Raw genomic sequence first — 20821 nt, 5'->3', positions numbered from 1 at the left:
TCCGACCAGTGCAGACCAAGATAGGCTCGCGCATCGTGGTCTGCACTCTTTCGGAAATATTACCCATAAATGATAAATGGTTTTGTCCAGACTGCATAACGGACATGTCCATTTAAGATATTTAGAGTGGAAAGACTTATAATAAATTCAAAGTCACTATAATTTGTCTTCTTCTTCGGAGATAAGTGTATTCAGATATTTTGAAAATCGATGGACTATGAAATAAGAAATTAAGTATAGCATTTTATTTAAATTTATATACAAATAATCAAATAACAAGGAAGTAAACAAAACAAAAAGATTTAAAATAAACGTTTCTGTAGCCTCTGAATAAAGACAACAACCTGTTGTAAATAACGATGGCGTATTGGAATTTACTTCAGTGAGATACAATTCATTGCAAAACAATTAATCATTTTCCGTATTTTCACTGTAAAATTATATTTTTTGACTGCAGTGAAACTAATTTTCCGTATTTTCACAATTGTCTTGCCGGACTACTTTCTCCTAAATTCAACCAATATACAAACATTAAGGGGAAGTCTTTCAAATTGTAATGTCAAAATAGAGAAAATAAATCATGTAATTATAAAAAAATATGAAATATCCTCTATATATTATATATTTACAATAAAATGAGACATAGGTCCTACCATGAGAGTAAAACGAACATGCAAAATTACAACAATACGTATCACTCTTTTAATATTATAACTATAGGTATATTCGGATAGTATGACAGACAAGAAAGAGTTATGTACATATACTTTCAGATAAATTGGCATTAAATTGAATTAAAATACCACGTTCACATGTTACTTGATAAAGTGCATTTTATATGAAATAAAAAAGTAAGTTATTTCGAAAAAAAAATCGTGTAGCTCATAAATTCGGAAGCATATCTATTTACCAGCATAATTATTCTACAAGTAGATGTGAACGTTTAACTTTTAAAAATTTATTTACTCATATTTACCTTATTCTCTTACTCTATGTGTATTCATCACTGTATGGACAAACTTTATTTAAAGGATCTGAAGCAAATTAATGCAATTAAAGCCCATAATTTAGGTTAATAATTTTTTTTCCTTAGATACATCACTATCCATGTTGAAATATTTTCTTCCAAACTGCTTCGTTATACACAAAAACACAATATACACCTGTTATGAAATATCGTTAAACAAATTATACACGTATACAAAATTGTGAAACAATTACACACTCTGTTAGGATAATGTCACGACAAAACCAACATAGTGTGTTTGCGACCAGCATGGATCCAGACCAGCCTGCGCATTCGCGCAGTTTGATCAGGATCCATGCTGTTCGCTATCAGTTTCTCTACTTGCTATAGGGTTTGTAAGCGAACAGCATGGATCCTGATCAGACTGCGCGGATGCGCAGGCTGGTCTGGATCCATGCTGGTCGTAAACGCATTATGTTGGTTTTGTCATGACGCGGCTTATATCATGAAACAATTCTAGTCTCTGGTGTTATGTCGTTAACTAAGAATACACATTGATATCTTAAAAGCATTGTACATTCTATCATAATATATCTTGAAACATTTACACATATCGCACTGTCACAATTATGTGAAACAATCGCATACTCTGTAATCTGTAATACAATATATATACATTATACGCATTGTCATGATATCATGAAATTAATTATACACTATGACATGATATCATGAAACATTTATACACTATGACATGGTAACATGAATCAAAAATACACTCTGCGATGATATCATAAAACAATTTTACACCATGTCATGATATCATAAAACAATTATACACCATGTCATGATATCTTGAAACAATTATACACTATGTCATGATATCATGAAACAATTATAATCGGTCTGCGATAATATATGACACTTATACACTATCCGGTGATATCATGAAATAATTATACAGTATGCCATGATGTCATGAATCAATTATACGCTCTGCGATGATATCATGAACCAATTAATATACACTTTGCGATGATATCATGCATCAATTATACACCCCAAAATATTGTGAAACAGTAATATACATTGGCAATATCATAAAATTATACATATTGCCACAATATCGTTAACAAATCGTACACATTGCCAAACTATCGTGAACCAATTATACATATTGCCAAAATATCTAGATCCGGTTATACACATTGCAACAATATTGTGAAACAATTATACACATTACCACAATATCGTGAACCATCTGCACACATTGCCGCACTATCGTGAACCATATACTCAAAATGCCACAATATCGTCAAGCAATTGCCACAATATCGTCAACCAATATTACACATTTCCAAATTATCGTCTACCAATATTACACATTGCCAAAATATCGTGAACCAATATACTGTTGTACAGATTGCCACAATATCGTCAACCAATAATACACACTTGAACAAGTACTTAAAACTATTTATACACGTGTTAAAATAATTGAGATTTTTTTTATATAATTATAAACTAATGGGGAAATGTTTTAGTTTCCTGTTTAAATTTCAATTTCATATGGTATAAAAATACGAAACAGCTGTGTATTTTGCTGCCATTTCCTCTTAATTTGATAAATCATTTAACATATGTAATGTCATTTTTTATACAAATTATGACTATGTAAATGCAGACAATACCATTAATAAACTTAACAAGAAAATGTCATGTTAAAAAATTTAGAATTAAAAAACAATAACACAACGAAAAATATATGACCTTTTTACTCATGGACAAACAATCTTCATCATATTTTGTTCTGAGTGTAGGTCAAACCAACACTACTGAGGTCGGATTGCCGGTCATATTCCCAATATTGTCTTTCTTGCCGGTCATATTTCCAATATTGTCTTTCTTAACACACTCTCAACTGAGAGACAAAAATCACAGAAAAAGACATTTTGAGTACTTTTGTGTCGTATCACATTAAAATGATATCATTTCTTTAAAGCTATTTAAAGTTTAAGGTCTTCGTCAAAACTGTCATTTCCAAATTCCAAATTGTCCAACGCACCAAACATTGCCAACTGCTTGGCTGCGTTCGAAATGTCAAGCGTTGGACTTGGTCCATGTGAACCGGTAGTGGTTGGCTTTGATTCTGTCCCTTTGTTGATTTCCACTGGTTGCTTTGTTACAACCGTCGTTACGGAATCATCATTTTTGGTAACCACTACAGTTTCCGCAGTCGTTATAGAATTTACTGAATTCTTTTTATGCACAGTTTCAAATGTTTGAGGTATTGTAAATGGCGGTGGATGCATGTCATCTGTAGCAACATTTCTGGGGTCAATGCCGAGTAGTGCTAGTGTACCAGGTCCCATGTCGTCTTTCCCATCTCCAAACATGTCACGTTCACCGGAAACGCTTGGCCCTGCAGACGAGTGTGGATTGACTGGAAATACGGGAATGCTTTCACGTGGAACTTGATCAAATATTTGATTATGCGAGGCAGCGTTTGTTAATTCTGAAATGATATCACTCCATCTACTGGACCCAAGAAGCTCTAAACCATCAATAGGGCTGTCATCATGTCCATGACGATGGCTATCATCGTGTCCATGGTGCCCATTATCAAATTCGAATCCCTTATCTTGTTCATCAAATCTGTCATTAGCTTGGGCAATATGAGGCATGTTTAAGAAATCGTGTCTTCCGTTCTGAACCTGTGGTATTTGTGGAAATGAATTGTGATGTCTGTCGTCTACACTAAGCCGATCATCTAACCGGTCATCGAAATCTCTATGGTCGTCAAGATCGAATGTCCTTTCATGATGCAATCTCTCATTAAGATCATCAAGCTCATTAGTCGAATGGTCATCTTTGTCGTCAAATCTATCTAGATTTTCTACATCGTGGAAGTCATGATCATGCAATAGACCATCTGGAACTCTATTGTCAACTGTAAAAGTAGCGATTCCGGTTCTTGGAAATCCAATGTCACCGACTGCGTTAGGGTTAATAGGAGGGTCTAGTGTCCTATCAGCAGGTAACGGGACTTGGGGCATCGGACCTATACCTTGGGGCATCGAACCTGTTACTTGGGGCATCGGACGTGTTATACCGCCAGAATGTGTAGTGAAACCATTTTGCTGGCCTCCTAATATACCTGTATTCATGGTGCCGCTAATGGTGGGGAATTGTAAGTTAACGTCTTGCTGCATCCTGTCGAAATGAACATCCCCCATTCCTGTCATTCCTACAAAAGGACCTTGACTTTTTCGGTCAAATGATTCGTGAATAGCTTTATTGACACTACTTTTTATTTTATGAGCTGGATTTAATACCCTTGGTTGTGGACCTAACAACCCTACTGTTTCCATATCGTATTTAGGAACATTGTTTTTCTCGTGATAATAACCCTTTTGTTGAAAACCAGCAACATTTCCATTCATGGGTGGATTGCTCGGCTGGTCAACTATTTTTTGAGTTCCACCAAATTGTGGACGCACGGCACCAACACCTGCTACGCCTATATCAGTGTCTGTTTGCTGATTGTTAGTTCTGAATCCCGCATTAAACCGACTTCCAAAAGAATTTTGGATTGCCATAGTGTCTTTATGGTCATCAAATTTAAAATCCTCGATAAAGTCATTATCATGTTCAAACCTCCCCTGAAACATTTTTGTCCTTTGTAGTAATGGCCGTCTGCTGATACTAAAAATGTTTGTTGGGGAATGCGATCGTCCGACAATTCCTTGTCTTAGAAAACCGGTTGATCCCATTCCAGGACGCATTTTAATCATTCTCTTAGGTTTTCTGTTATAGTTTTGGTATGCTCGTCTTGGACCATGTCCAGCAAGTAATCCGCCCCTCACAATGTTCATTCGAGCAAATTTTCCTAACCGCATCATTTTATTTATCTTTGCCTTCCTCATAAAGTGACGACGTAGTTGTGGTCTAATAACATTGGGTTTTTCTTTTTGAACTTTAATCCAAGAACCAACACGAGGATCAAATTTCTTTAGCCAAATCTTGTTCATTGGATGATGCAGCCTCGGTGGAAATATTGGGCCTAAATGCCTTGTTGGACCGTGTCTTATCAAACCAACAGGTCCACGCGGAAAGCCCATACGTCTTGGGTTGAAAGGTGGTGGAATAGGTAGTGGTATATCTGTTGCTGTAATGCACTGAAGAACTGTTGTAAGAAAGACAAGCCCAATCAACGCCATCTTTATTATGAAGTCACCACTTGATTCACTGAAAATAAATAAAACATTATCAAAGTTAATTTAACATTGGATGTATTTTAGTATTAGAAGTATATATTTATATCTAAGTTGGTAAGGAAAGCTTATAAATATTGTTGTCTGAACCACCCTCATGCATATGTGCACTGTCTACGACTAACAAGTAAAAGTGGCGATGTGACTGAGTGGTTTACGACTAGGAATTGCTAGTCGCGTGGGTTCAAATTCCGATAGAGAAACCGATCTTTCCACGAACAAGAAACTTTACACTCATTGCTTAGTACTGGTTGGTTACAGAAATGAATTTGAGAGTGTTTAAATAAGCTCATAGATTCCAACACCAACAAATTGAAATAAATTAATTTAAACTAAACTAAGTACTTGTGTTTAATGAGGAAACATGATATTGATCCTAGCAAGGCTCGAACCAACGAGACAGACTCCTATTTTACCACATCCCCATTGCTCCCCTAGTATACATTTTAATAGAAAAGCAAGTCTTAATATCAAGATCCGAATTGGTTACAGGAAATCAATTAACGCTGAATATGTCCACTTAAAATTGTTATTTTGAGCCCCGGTAGACGTCCGGGGTGATCCGGATACGACCGGGAACAACCGGGGTACATCCGTAACTCTGCCGGCAACGTCCGGGATGATCCGGGAAGATCCGGCATTCGACCCCGGATGGAATAAAATATTTGATATCATCAGGGTGGTCCGGGATGATCCGGGAAGTATAGCTTTGCCGGCTTCATCCTTAGCTCTGCTGGGAACGACCAGGGTTACACCGGGGTAGCACCGTTGCTCTGCCGGCACAAACCGGGGATGAGCCGGGTTATGATATAGCCGGTAGAGCTACGGTAGAGCCCCGGTGAATGCCGACAGTGCCCCGGAGGATGCCGGCAGAGCCCCGGAGGATGACGATGGAGATATGGTTGATCCCGGCAGAGCCCCGGCAAAGCCCGGTTCATTTCAAAAGAATCACGACAATTTGCGATGATTGCACTTGTCTGTATTAAAACCCCTCCCATTTCCCTTCTATCCAGTCTTGCATAAGGATTTTTCAGAAAATCATCATGAATTACTATTCTGGAACAATAGATATTTTATTAAATAAAAATTATGTATCAATGTAATCATTTCCGCGCGTTTTCAATCCACCGGGGCTCTGCCTGGATCGTCCTGGGCTCTGCCTGGATCAACCGGGGCTCTGCCCGGGTCAACCGGAGCTCTTCCGGCGTCATCCGGGAACGACCGGGGAAGCACCGGCATGGACCGGAGCGCATAATGGGTGGTAAGTTAAGAATTACCGTAGTGCTGCCGGGGTTAGTGCGACTGCAACAATAATTTCACCCCGGATCGTCCCGGATAATCCCGGTAACTCACCGGAATGGTCCTGGGCTCTCCCGGGAGTAAGTGAGACCGCAATTTTAGGTATTTTATCTTTTATCTTTTTTTAGACCTTTTGTCTTGTTATTAACAAAGTGCATGTTATAATGTTCTGTTACATTTCCTTAATCCAAACTTCAAAACTGGTACAATGTTAAAATGAACTTGTCTATAATGAAATGTCTGTTTTACATTAAAAAATTATGTTTAATTTTAGTTAGTATCAGACATACTAAAGAATTATATGAGCCGCGTCACGACAAAACCAACATAGGTCGCAAACCCATTATGTTGGTTTTGTCGTGACGCGGCTCATATATGTTAGTTATTGGCAAGTGTGAGATATATGATCCGATATTACATAATTATACATATCATTTATATAGCAGATAAATAAATGTTCATACTTGATCACTTAGAACTTCATAAACAATTGTCAATACCGTGAATTATTTAAACCACACAAATACTGCAGGTAACATTTACGCAGGTCGCAGCAATCTATGAATCTAACAATTCGACCAGTACAGACCAAGATAAGCTGTCACATCCGTGTCGTCCCGTCAAAGGGTGTGGGACAAAAGCCGTAACGGACAAAAGCACTCCCGTCAAAAAAGGACAAGGTGGACAAAAGCCCTCCCGTGAGACAAAAGCCCTCCCGTGAAATAACAGGGCGGACAAAAGCCATCTCGCAGCAAATACATATGTGTACGTTGAAATAATTTGTATTTTCTTTTCAGTGCACTTAAGTGAAATTTTATATATGTATATAATTATGCTTCTAAAACAATTTTCAATCATCGAAGAATTTGTAAAATATGTACTGCAAATATTTGTCCACATTATATGTAATCATTAAAATATATGCATTCATTTCTTATTGAAAAAATTGACTTAGACTTCATAGAAAATAAATTTCTAATTACCTCCTTTTAATAACATGAAATGTAAATTCGGTAATATCTTTAAAATAATGCTTTTTGGAACTTACAATAGTGATAAATCTTCATTTGAACATTATATTTATGATATAAAACCATAAAAAAAATGCGTTACAGGATCTTTAAAATTAAAGTCGCATCGTATATATTTTGAAAAATTCCCTAAAAACATCAAAAGTTCAAGATTGAAATTTGATTAAAATTAATTTGAAATAGAGATAGTTAGCGTGATAAGGGTTAAATTGCACGACCACAAAGGTTAGTTAAATTAAATCCTCACTCAATGAATGCGATGCCGCGAAATGTGAGTGTTTTACAGTATAAAATCAAAAGAAAAATAGAACAGAAATACACTTTCGTACACATATTTCTTATTATTATAAAGTTTATGAAAGTGCAAATAGTTTTCACATTGAAAGTATCATTTGCAGAAAGTCAAGTACTGCATCAATAAATTCTATATTATGGTTATAAGTGCCGGAAGTTTAATTTCTTTTGTTGTTTTTCCCCCTTCGAGTACGCAAGTAGTTTCGAAACACTTCATAATACAAGGCAGTATTATAAGAGTTATTTATGAAGAAAAATTATTGTGATTTTATGCCAACACTTCGTCTGATCACCAATTTTTTTTTAAAAAATCAATCCATACGATAATTATCCGCTCTGACTCAATTGAAATATTCTCTGACGTCTTTTAAAAATAGGTATAAAAATAAATCATAATAATAATTATGGTGGCATATTTCTGCCACCAGATAGCCTGATAACTAACTAGTTGATTAAGAGGTTAACTAGTAACGTAACTAGTTAACCTGATACCTAACTAGTTAATTAAGATGTTAACTAGTTACGTAACTGGTTAACCTGATAACTAACTAGTTAATTAAGAGGTTAACTAGTTACGTAACTAGTTAACCTGATACCTAACTAATTAATTAAGAGGTTAACTAGTTACGTAACTAGTTAACCTGATAACTAACTAGTTAATTAAGAGGTTAAGTAGTTACGTAACTAGTTAACCTCTTAATTAACTAGTTAGTTATATGGTTATCTGGTGGCAGAAATATGCCACCATAAATAATGATAATAATTATAAAAATGATAAAAACGTTTCAACGGTTTTTAAAATTGTATTATCAATTTCACTGTAACCGTGTCGTTTTGTAATGATATGATAATTATGATTATGTATAGTAGGTTACTAATTGATTACGTAAATAGAAATTGAATAAATAAGATTATTGTCTAAGAATGACAATCATGTCATTTGAATTTACTGTTGCTTTTGTTTTTGATGTTGTTCAGAAGGCCAATAATTTTGTTAAAAACTTGATCAACGGTAGAGCAAAAATAATGCATGAAATAATGATTATTACAATACCGTTTATGTTATCAAAAACGTTAATGTTATCATTAAGTTAAAACGATTAGGTTGTCATTAAATTACATGTAATGTTCATGTTGCCATTAAAGTCACGTTCATGTTGTCATTACATTAATGCCTGTTGATCAAGTGTATGCCTGAAAAATCTAGCTTCATTAGTTACACAACTCATCAATACATAATGAAATAAAATGAAGAGAATTTTTACCATTTACTTGTTTGAAAATATTAAACTGATGAACTTTGAAACGAACAGAATTATTGAATAAGTCACTCTTACATTTGACTAAAACATTTGCGACTACTTCATATAGATATATGATCTTTGGAAATTGTATTACCATTAAGATAAAATTTATGTTATCATTAATTCAACATTCATGCTATCATAAAATTAACATTGATATTATTATTTAGTTAAAAATTTTAATGTTTTTATAATTCTTTTATTATCATTAATAAAATTCGTGTTATCATTAATTCAATATTTATAAGTTATCATTTGATTAACGTTCGTGTTATCATAAATTTAAATATACAACGTACTATCAGAACTTTCACACACAAAAGTACCAAGAACAATTACTGTCAGTTGATCTTGACCCTGATTGTTTCTGTATCAATTAAGTGGGATACTTAGAAATCTTATTTGAGCCGCGTCATGACAAAACCAACATAATGGGTTTGCGACCAGCATGGATCCAGACTAGCCTGCGCATCCGCGCAGTCTGATCAGGATCCATGCTGTTCGCTATCAGTTTCTCTACTTGCAATAGGGTTGGTCAGCGAACAGCATGGATCCTGATCAGACTGCGCGGATGCGCAGGCTGGTCTGGATCCATGCTGGTCGCAAGCCCATTATGTTGGTTTTGTCATGACGCGGCTCATTCAATCTTATTTCATATCAATTGAAATGAATGTACATTCTCATCTCAGTTTAAAATCTTTATGAACTTGATAAAATGACATTTCTCGTGATGTCAATGTAAACTCTAAAATGAAACTTACCCATGACAAATGTCTATAAATAAAATACATAAAATATAATGAAAGAAAAATAATAGTGGGAAATTAAATGCAGAAACGTTAAAGAAAATTAAATCATTTTGTCATGTGTTATGAAAAATACTTACTCAGAATAATTTTTCCAAATCCTATAAAATTGTCACAACTTTATTCATAATTGTCTATATATTTAAGATAAAAATTATATTCGAAAGAAAGTAATCAAAAAATTAGTAGTTCAAAGTATCATCGCATCAAGTTTTGTATATTTTTCAATTACAAGGTTATATCTAGAAATAAAAAAAATACAATAATAATTTATCATTTTATGGTCTAGACATAGCATTAGATATTTTATTACTTTTAACAGCATTCCCTAAATTGATTCTCAATTAATACGTCATTCATAATGAACCTGTCAATTACATAAAGGGAGGTAATTAATACTGGCAGGTTTAAGGCGCGTGTCCGTTTACTCTAATTAGTGTTTATATGTCATGTCATAATGTCACTGTTACAATTATGTACACGTGTTGTAAGAATATGACAGTGTGTTACATATTTTTAATGCGTTTCTTTAATTCGGAAATGAGAAAAAAACAAGCGTTGAACTTTGTCTTTTTACTGTAAATAAGGTACAAAATAAAGACTTTGACCTTAAAAAAGATATGTTTAAAGGCATACATATACATGATTGAAGAAATCTACACCCTGACATTTTGAAAAAAAAATATCAGTGTTCCGGGATGGCTTATTTTTTCAGCCAATATCGCGGCGAAGAATATGGGTGACTTTAATATTTTAACGGATGCATCGATTTCTTGCTAAACATTAAAGGCACATTAAGCCATTTTATTCTTTCTGTAAGCATTTTAATTATGTTGTAATAATGAGTTTAGAACATGTAAAAACATGTTTATCACCTAAAGGAAATAATTTATGATTAAAAAAATCAAAATGTAAACAAAACGGTATTTTTTCTACATTAACTTCTATACAAAATGCCAACTCACTGTATCTGCATGCACTAAATGCAAAAACGCAAATAAAGCATAGTCAATGTGTAACATTTCTAAAAATTGTTAACAAGGCATGCACCAACGATATAGAGATTTTAAATATTTTTTTTTATTCTTATAGCTGTATGCCTCAAGACGAGCCAAATATTTCAGGAAAAATCAACTTTAAGAAAAATGAAGTAAGATTTTAAGAAGAGTAAAATACAAGTTATGATTTACAAGTACAAATGTACGTGTTAAATGCAATAAAAGACTGATTTTGGAGAAATTTCTATCGCATGAGTAACACAGTAAACATTATTTTTGCATATTTTGTCCTTTATTTGGCAATTTAAGTGGATTTAAAGTGCCAAAACAATGTGCAAGCTACATTGTTAAGATGACAATACTTTATTTGTTGTAATACATTTTCAAAATTTTCATGAAAACTAATATGAATCTTGCATGGTGCTGCTTAAATGGGTCATTAAATTTTATTTTAAATTCATATTGCCGTGAATCTTTAATTTATTTTTAGATATGATTCGAAATGCGGAAGCTTATATATTCACACGTTTGAATGTAAACAATTGAATTAAGAAAAGTCGGTCACACACACATAATCATTTCCAGGAAGGTGTTTCATCAAGTTGTAAGAAATGCGAACAATATGAAACTTCAATGAAACCACAACCTTAATTTACTTTGTTTCCCATTGATTCACTATTCAATACACTAGCTATTTAACCGGAAGTTAAATGAAGTCACAAAACAATATCATATTTGCGTTTCCGTTTGTTTAAAATCATGACATATTCATTCATTGTAAACAAGTTGCTTTCCATTCATATATCAAGCGGCCTTGGCTAGTTTTTTTTTATCAGAAAAACAATAGATTTTCTTCACTATTGTCTAAAATTTCCATTTCCTGTTTAGGCAAATTACGAGCATAAACCGAAATTCTCGTACAACTTCGGATTATTCCAGTACCGATGAGCATAGCCGAAGATCTCCGAAAGACACAGTAAGCCTCACGAAGGTCACGAGGGAATAAAACAAATTAGTGAGATAATATTTTGATTTGATCGAGTATTAATGTTAATAACGTTTAATTCATAATTTAAATTGAAAATACCGCATATAGACATAAAATGGTACCCTGCTACCTCCCGGGTCGGTGGGGGTTGATAGAGCGAGCCTCAATCATATTTAACTGGTCTATTAGCCGACCATCTCTGAACTTTGGAAACTACGAGGGCTACAGATTTGAATCATTCTTATTCATTATTTATAAATTGCTTTCTTGTAAAACTCAGTTTATGCTAAAAAATATAATACGTTTGTAAACATATTGCTTATCTGTGAGATAAACACCCTTTAAATAAAATATGCAAACAACTTATGAACGCTTAGAAATGTTTAATATACCTAATAAACAGTTTTCCGTAACTTCAAATGAAAACTACTAAACAGGGTCTTTCAAATATTCTATTTGAAAGACCATGTACTAAACTACCGTAATACGAAACATCTAATCAGCTTTTTTTCTTTTTTATAAAAAACAAATTCTTTTAGTGTTCGAGGCGTACGATTTTATTTAAAAAAATATATACAACTATAATTAAACATGAATAAAATTCGATAAAAAGCTTACCTTAATCGGGTTAATGTGGCATTACGATCGTCTTAATGTGATTTTCCGCAAATGAAAGTAATTCGCGCACAACTCTGAGTTAAATAACGAAGGGGAGCAATAAACACCTTGTTTCATACCCCAAGGTGAACACGTATTATGCGTAATATGTTTATTAAGAAGTGTTGCACCTCTGTCAAAATGTACAATATTCGGTAATTGGACGGTAAATAATAATCGTCTACCCAATTCGAGAAAGTCTAGGCAGTAGGTCTGCCGGTGTCTGTTCAGTGTTGTTGTCAACCGATTAAAACACATGGCGACGCGTGGGTAACGTATTTTCCTTGTACGAACTAGTTGCTGTCCAGTCCTTAACATATCATGTACCCAAACTTTAACGGATATTATGTTAAGCAAAAGAAAACATGACACTCCGGTAATATGTACCATATAGAGCCCTTAGTATAGCGACGTAGAACATACAACGGGTCATATAACTTACAACTCAAAATTGTAGCATATGGATAAAGTTATAGTGTAGTTAATAATTTGATTGGCATATTTTCTATTTTTGTATAGTAGAACTTATCATATAGATATTCTTATCAAATATTTTATGATAAAAAATGTAATAGAAAAATCTATTTTCTGCTATATAAATGTATTAGATATAATTATAATCGGATCATGTACCTCACACTTACCAAGTCAGGTCAAGTCAAATAGTTTATTGGCATAAACATTTTACACGTTCATCGCCAAGTTATATGAATGGCGGTTTATAATTTAACATAAAACATTGCATATACAATTACAAATTTTGTAATAAATACATGTACAAAACATACATAATATTTAAGTACAGAAAAGTATGGTGATGGATTTAACATAGCTATATAATTACAGGCAAATAACAGTGAAACACAAAGAACAACATTGATTTTCAAATTAATATTGTTTGGAAATAAAGAAAAAAATATTAACAGAAAACTAGACAGTATTTCTTTTTTCAAATGATAAGTGAATATATTTAGCTAATTTTATAATAACGTTTTTAGAAGAAGCAGTCATTATACTTTTAAATTTGTTTATATTTGGCCAAGTATAATAGTATCTTGGTAAATAAAGTGCTCTTAAATCAGAATAATATGGACATATCAATAACAGATGATACTCATTTTCAACCACTTTCATATTACATTTCACACATAATCTATTGTTTCTATCTATATTTCTGAAGCGACCTTCCTCTATAGCTAATCTATGAGCCGAACATCTAAATCTTGAAAGGGATTTTCTATGTTTATCATTTGTTATAATACTAAGATATTTTTCATAACCAAAATCAGTTTTAATTTCTTTATAAACTTCTAATTTTCTAGATACACGCAGTTCAGCATACCAATTTTGCATATTTTGATCTTTAATACGTTGTATAATACTATTTAATTGAGAATTATTTAATACTAAGTTTGGATCCCACAAATATTGTAAACCAAGCGAATTTAACAAACGTTTTACATTTAATGTCCAGGCATTGACTAAATTATCATTCTGGTCTTTTAAATACATAATTTTATACATAAGTGTACCTTGGGTTTTCCTAATTCTAGACCAAAATTTTATTATTCTGATATTACGAATGACTGATAATGGAAATTTACCCAATTCTCCATAATCGGCAATATTTGTTGTTTGTTGACGAACTTCTAAAATCTGTTTAAGGAACTTAAGATAAACGCGCTCTATGTCTGGGCTATTATGAAAACCCCAGATTTCACATCCATATGTCAATATTGGTAAAACCATTGATTCAAAAAGTTTAATTTTTTCCGTAACATCAAGATTAACTACATCAAAAAGAGAATTCAGTGAATACAATGCCTTTGTCGCTTGATGGGACAATACCTTTTGAGTTTGATAGTAGCTTCCATTTGCTGATAATGTGACACCTAAATATGTAAATTTTTGTACAACCTTAATTTTTTCATTATTATAAAAGAACTCAACGTTATCATTCCTGTTACCGGTTTTAAAAACCATTGTGGCAGTCTTATCAATATTAACAGTAAGTCCCCATTCAGTACAGTATTGGTTTAATTTGTTAAGAAGTAATTGTAAACCTTCATGTGTATATAAGAAAATAAAACAGTATCATCGGCAAATAATAACAAAAATATCTGCAATTCATCTAGAGTAAAAACATCAATTGCTTCATTCTCCATAAAATCATTCATATCATTGACGAAAAATATAAATAGAAGAGGAGAAAGGGGTTCTCCCTGTTTAACGTCCATATAGCTATCAAAATAATCAGTTAGTGACCCAGAAGCTCGAACACATAATTTAACACTATTATACATACTTTGAAATATTTTGATAATCTTACAAGAAATTCCATAAGTTATCATTTTATACCAAATACCATTTCTGTAGACAAGGTCAAATGCCTTTTGAAAATCAACAAATGCTGAATAAACCTTTCTTTTTTCATGTTTAATTACCATAAACTTCCATTATAATTATAATGTTTTTATGTTTTCTTGTCACATAATTTTTATGATAATTAATATCAGCTTAATCATTCATGGTATTACAAACCGTCCACCATAGACCAATTCACTTTAAGGCAATCAGAATCACGTGTTTTGTTGTTGTTGTTGTGATACAGCTATATTCACAATGTTTTCATTTCAGGGGTATTAAAAATATTTTAGTTCAAATGTTCATGTACTTATATGAAAAGAAAAGATCTGTTTTGCATTAAAGAACTTGATACAGCGCACAACGTATATAGCCTATGCGGGAGCTGTATACATTGACTGTAATACCGTATACAGCTTACACCGAGTACTGTAATACCGTATACAGCTTACACCGAGTACTGTAATACCGTATACAGCTTACACCGAATACTCTTAGCCGTATACGTTAAGATGCTGCATATCCCCGTATACATGTGTAGTTCTTTTTTGTTAGATAACCAAAATGTTGATTGTATTAATTTATTTTTTCGTTCAGGCTGCAACCACGATTACGTCGACGTCTACATAAGACTACGAGCAAAAACGCCTTTCTTAAAAACAGTCAGGTTTTTAATGACACTTTGTATTCATACTGTATATACCTAGAGTGTGTATAGTTTAAAAGTGATCATATCTTCTCTGTGTGTACTCAAAAATGTTTATTTTACATTTAAAATATGCCGTATAGCAATACTCACTAAGTTTGACCATAATAAATTATAAGAAAAGCATTTTACATAAAGCAGGAAAATATGTATATCAAAAAGGTATGCCGCGATACCTTAAGGTCACGCTATAGTTATCCAAGTTTTGGTTGACAACAAACAGTACTTTTAGATTCTTTAAATTCTTTGAATTTGAAGTCCCCTTGTGATGGAGGGGTTGCCTGTTAGGGTTGATGCATTAAACATTGCAGCCACGTTTTTCCTTGTGTGATCGTAAGAGGCGACGAAATGGGTTTAGAGGTTTCGAATCTATCCATTTTTTAGCTCCAGCAGGTGAGGTGGTTTTGATCACTGGTTTTGCTTTAAGTTTGTAACACAGGAGCTAGCCAAAATCATCTTTCCTGTTTCGGCGCAAAATAACCTTAACTGTGTTGATGCGCCTTAAAGAAACAAACAAATATACAAACCTGAAATTTAGGAATAAAAAATACAGTGAAACATATGCAGAATAGCCTTCTATATAACACTCATCTCTTTACAACAACAGTATTCATCGTTCTAAAAGTAAGAAGTAAGACTTCATAATAAATTTAACCTCTCTGTCTCAACACTCAGCAACAAACCAAAAACCTACCTATAATGGGTAGGTACAATGAGGTACAAAGGTTACTCAGTCTGTACTAACTAATTTTGCACTTGTATAACTTTAACCATTAAACTGCTGTCGTCAGAAAAGATTAGGTTTTACCACTTCGTAGAGCAACGGCAGAAGCGAATCTCGCCCCCCCCCCCCCCCGAAAAAAAACAAAAAAACAAACAAACAAACACGAACAAACATAAGAATGAATTTAACCTTTCTAACAGCAACACTTTTAAGCAACAACCAATGGGTTTGCCTCCAAAAGGTTGTTTCTCCGCAAAGGTGGTGCTGTACTATCATAAAGCGAATCACGGAGATAGATTTCTTGGGTCGCAATATCAATCTCTGGGTGAAAAGGAGTTTATCCTGGTTCTTGCTTTTTTCCGCTTGTATACCATACTTATAAAGACTTGATCGTTGTTTTTTAAGTGTAAACTTCCGGAAAAGATTAAACAAGTATTAAACTTTTAAATGAAGGAGAAAAAAATCACTGCTTTTTATATTATACTTCCTTATTTTATGTAAGAAATAAAATAATCGACATTTTCCGCGTTTTTATCACCTTTTGCGTATTTATCTTTATCTTTACAGGACCAACAAATACCAACTCGGTTATTTCAAAATCAGTAAAGGACATTGATTCAAGGATTGTCTATTTCTTTTAATGATATATACATTGTATGATATATACATTGTATATATAATCAGTTCAAAAAAAACAAACGCTTTTATTTAGATTTGGACGTTTTGTCGTCTTCAGAAAAAATGACGTATAAAGTAACAAATGACGCTATGTCCGTTTAACTATACGCTAATCTAAACGTGACGTTAATCCGGAAACAATTTTTTTGTACAATCAAAGAAGAAAGACTATGCAGTCTGTTTTTGGCATCTAAAACATTTAAGAAACAAACCCTTTATATAACGTCTGAATTGTGGGTTAAAGAAACAGTAAACAATTGGATTGAAAACACTGTTCATATAAACCAGTCTAAGCGCGAACTGGATTCCCACATTCAGCTCGATCTCTTCTCCTGTCTTTAACACGAGTCTCAAGATTATCTTTACCACAAAAAATGGAAAGAAACACGCCACAAAGAGAAGAGACACCGCTAGCATCATAAATGTCAGATTTCTTTCAGAAGCGCTGCTCGCGCCGATCTTGCGGCGTCGTTTCCGTTTCCGGAAGTTCTTTTTCTGTATAGTTCTTCGTAGACTGGTGTTATGAAACGTTTGGTCATTTCCGATTGTCACAGCTGGATGACCGTCACATACGGACGCCTTTGCCGCAATCACATTAGAATTATTTCCCGCGTCACTATCAGATATATGAGATTCACTTTTAAAAGTCGTCATGCCAAAGCTGTTATCAGACTCCTCATTGACACAGTTTCCGGTTCCGGTGGCGTTTGGACGTGACCACGTGATGTCACGTCTATGTTGATTGGACGCGTTCTTTGAACGCTTTAGTTTTAGAAGAGTAATGATAATATGTGAGTATGTTACAATAATTGATATCAAACAAACCATGACGAATAAGAAATCAATAGCATAGAATACAGTCACACTGATATTGTATCCTGCATCCCCTCTTGTTGTACAGTAACAACCTATCGTTGTTTCGTTGCTGACCGGCAAAGTGACATTTACTTCGACTGTTGAGAAGTTTACAAAATTTCGAACAGACAGCAAAAAAGAGCCTATAACTATAACAGTGATTGCGAATTTTGTCGTTTTCACAGTAATCTGTTTAGCAAATGGTTTACATATTTTTCTGTATCTGTCAATTGCAATAATCCATAAGATAAAACAAGAGGTTGCAATCGCCCACAACCCAAAAACATGCGTCAACTTACAAAACACATCTTGGTTATACTTTACGTTCACCACCATCTCTATGATGTTGGGGACTATCATTATACAGACGATCAAGTCCACCACTGCTAGGCAAGTTATCTGTAAAGTTGACGTTGATCGTTTGGACTTAGACGCATAGAAAACGATGGTAAGAATGTTGCCAATAATCCCAACAGCGCCGACGACGGCCATGCAGACGATAACAGGCAGCAGACGATGGAATGTTTCATTTTGCGAATCATCCAGCAATGCCACCATCTTTACCGGAACCGGAAATATAACCTAGCAGAAATAAAGTAATTAACATATATAATTATATTTAGTGTCCAACTTTATTTGTCATCCAATGAAAACGGTGTATTTCTTAAAAATTCTGTGCGTTAATGTTCATAGAAGAACAGAAGTCGATACTATGTCGGATACCGTTCATATTCGACTAATATTTTTCATAGTGATTCATAGAAAATAGTTATTTGCATAAATTTTGCTCATGCGCTTTTGTGGGCCGCTTTTAAATATAAATTAATAAAAAATGACGTCAAAAGGTCAATCTACATTAATTGTGCATTTATTGATAAAGGATATATATGCCGAAAAAGATTCCGCACGTGTAAAAGTTTAAACCAATACAAAAAGTCAATTCATATTTTTTGTTACGAATGTAGGAAATGTTATAAGTATAATTATGTTAGTGTTCATCCGTGCTGTTCTACAGAAATTAGAAACTTCGACGGGAGCAATAGCGACCGGAGAATGTTTCTAATATCTGTAGAACAGTTACGGATGAATACTAACATATTTAGTGTCAAACTTTATTTGGCCTCATTAATATTCACTATATTACGTCACTACCAGTCCGCTTTATTATACCTGAATGGTGGGTTTAGATTGACCTTATAAATATGCATGATTTACGTCACTACGCATGAAGTTGCGTTTATGAGTTTTCATGTGCTCGATATGGAAACATTTATTTTCAACAAACACTTTTATTGAGTTAGACAATTGATACTCAGTAGCTAATATCTGATATGATTTATACATGAATACACTAAATGTCATGTGTTAACACGAGGTCACGAAACGTATTTTCCAAAACTGTCTACCGAAAATAAATGTTTCCATATCGAGCACATGAAAACTCAGCCATATTATGTCGTCCTCCATATTCCCAACCGAAACGCAACTTCATGCGTAGTGACGTAAACCATGCATATTTATAAGGTCAAATTTAAACCCACCGTTCAGGTAATTATTCAATAAAGTTGACTGGTAGTGACGTAATAAAGTGAATATTAATGAGGCCAAATAAAGTTTGACACTTAATATGTAAGTATTCATCCGTAGCTGTTCTACAGAAATTAGAAACATTCTCCGGTCGCTATCGCTCCCGTCGAAATTTCTAATTTCTGTAAAACAGCACGGATGAACACTAACATATACATACATTGGCGGATATAAACAAAGTTGACGCTTTAAATTAGCCTACTTTACTTACAATATACTTAAGAGCGACATTTCTTTTTGAAACTCAAGTTAAAGTTATTTTCCATAATATTTGACTGTTGAAACAAGTTTCTTTTTTCCTACCATTTCTTGGAACATAAAACATAATAAATCAGATTTTTGTTTTAATATTTTAAACTCCGGTTCTTAATAGTAACAAATGCACTTTAACCCATACTGTGAATCGGGCGACCCATGTTCGATTCCCGGACGGTGTAGGTCACCTTATTTGTGATTGGTCAATCCTTTCTACGGTCATTTGCACGCTACCTCTGCTCTGGCATGTACAGAAGTTCCTTGCGGAAGTGAAGGCAACTAGTACTGGTAAAATGGTGGATAGTCTGGTGCGTGACTGAACTGTGCTCTGGTAAATTTGATGTGGCTTACTGCCGTGATCGTGATCCCTTCATTCATGTATTAATAAATACAATCGATTCTGACTTAAAAGAGATGTACACTATAATAAGCAATCAAAAAAATTAAATCGTACCTGTTTCAATCGATTAAAAACCAACTAAATGAAAATATTCAGAATTACGTTTGTATAAATAATGACAATATTATAACTTCCATGTCTTGAAAGTATACAGAATTTCGTGTGTTTAAATAACAACAATGTCCATGTCTTTTTATCACATGTCTTGTTTGATTTAACAAGTATTTATTTTCCTTGTTTAATTATAAACATAGTGTAAGAACATTATCACAACCAACATATACATGTACGTAAATCACACAATAACTTTCTGTAAAGATAAAGAACAGAACTTTATTTCTTTGATTTGCACAAAGTACGTCATGATATGTAACATAACAAGTTTATTTCATAGGAATAAGTCAATTCATTACTATAAAAGAAAATACATGTATATTTCATGCTTTATAACCGTGCTTCTTTTATAAAATACGTTGCTAGCACTTTTTCGAACGAAATTCAAAGTGCGTTTTTCACATGCCTTTATATTGTGAAAGAAATAGAGGAAAAATTGTTTGTTTTGTATGTAAGAACAAAATATGTCTCACAGAGTTAACACTAGATGCAATATCTTTTTAAGGAGACTATTTTGAGA

General features: G+C 33.5%; 2 protein-coding genes across 2 annotated transcripts; both read right to left on the bottom strand.

The window, feature by feature from the left end:
• Positions 1-1267: 1267 nt before the first annotated feature.
• On the bottom strand, positions 1268-13006 carry LOC132712783 (uncharacterized). Its single transcript, XM_060695221.1, has 2 exons — positions 12580-13006; positions 1268-5215 (listed from the first exon to the last, which is right to left on the bottom strand). Exon 2 carries the CDS (start codon positions 5185-5187, stop codon positions 2974-2976), a length of 2214 nt encoding a protein of 737 aa, XP_060551204.1. The 5' UTR covers positions 5188-5215; positions 12580-13006; the 3' UTR covers positions 1268-2973.
• A 4112-nt stretch (positions 13007-17118) lies between these two features.
• LOC132712782 (putative neuropeptide Y receptor type 6) lies at positions 17119-20465 on the bottom strand. The gene is made up of 2 exons (XM_060695220.1): positions 20242-20465; positions 17119-18527 (listed from the first exon to the last, which is right to left on the bottom strand). The coding sequence occupies exon 2, from the start codon at positions 18501-18503 to the stop codon at positions 17259-17261; it is 1245 nt and encodes a 414-aa protein (XP_060551203.1). The 5' UTR covers positions 18504-18527; positions 20242-20465; the 3' UTR covers positions 17119-17258.
• Positions 20466-20821: the final 356 nt, after the last annotated feature.

This window comes from Ruditapes philippinarum, unplaced genomic scaffold, assembly GCF_026571515.1.
Source record: "Ruditapes philippinarum isolate M1 unplaced genomic scaffold, ASM2657151v2 ctg14348_1_1_1_1, whole genome shotgun sequence".
NCBI classification, from domain to species: Eukaryota; Metazoa; Mollusca; class Bivalvia; order Venerida; family Veneridae; genus Ruditapes; species Ruditapes philippinarum.
Note: the sequence above shows the minus strand (reverse complement) of the source record. Positions and strands in the feature narration are given on the sequence as shown.

Bases quoted from the DNA above. Each gene is read 5' to 3' on its own strand.
- LOC132712783 (XM_060695221.1), bottom strand. From the start codon at position 5,187: ATGGCGTTGATTGGGCTTGTCTTTCTTACAACAGTTCTTCAGTGCATT.
- LOC132712782 (XM_060695220.1), bottom strand. From the start codon at position 18,503: ATGGTGGCATTGCTGGATGATTCGCAAAATGAAACATTCCATCGTCTG.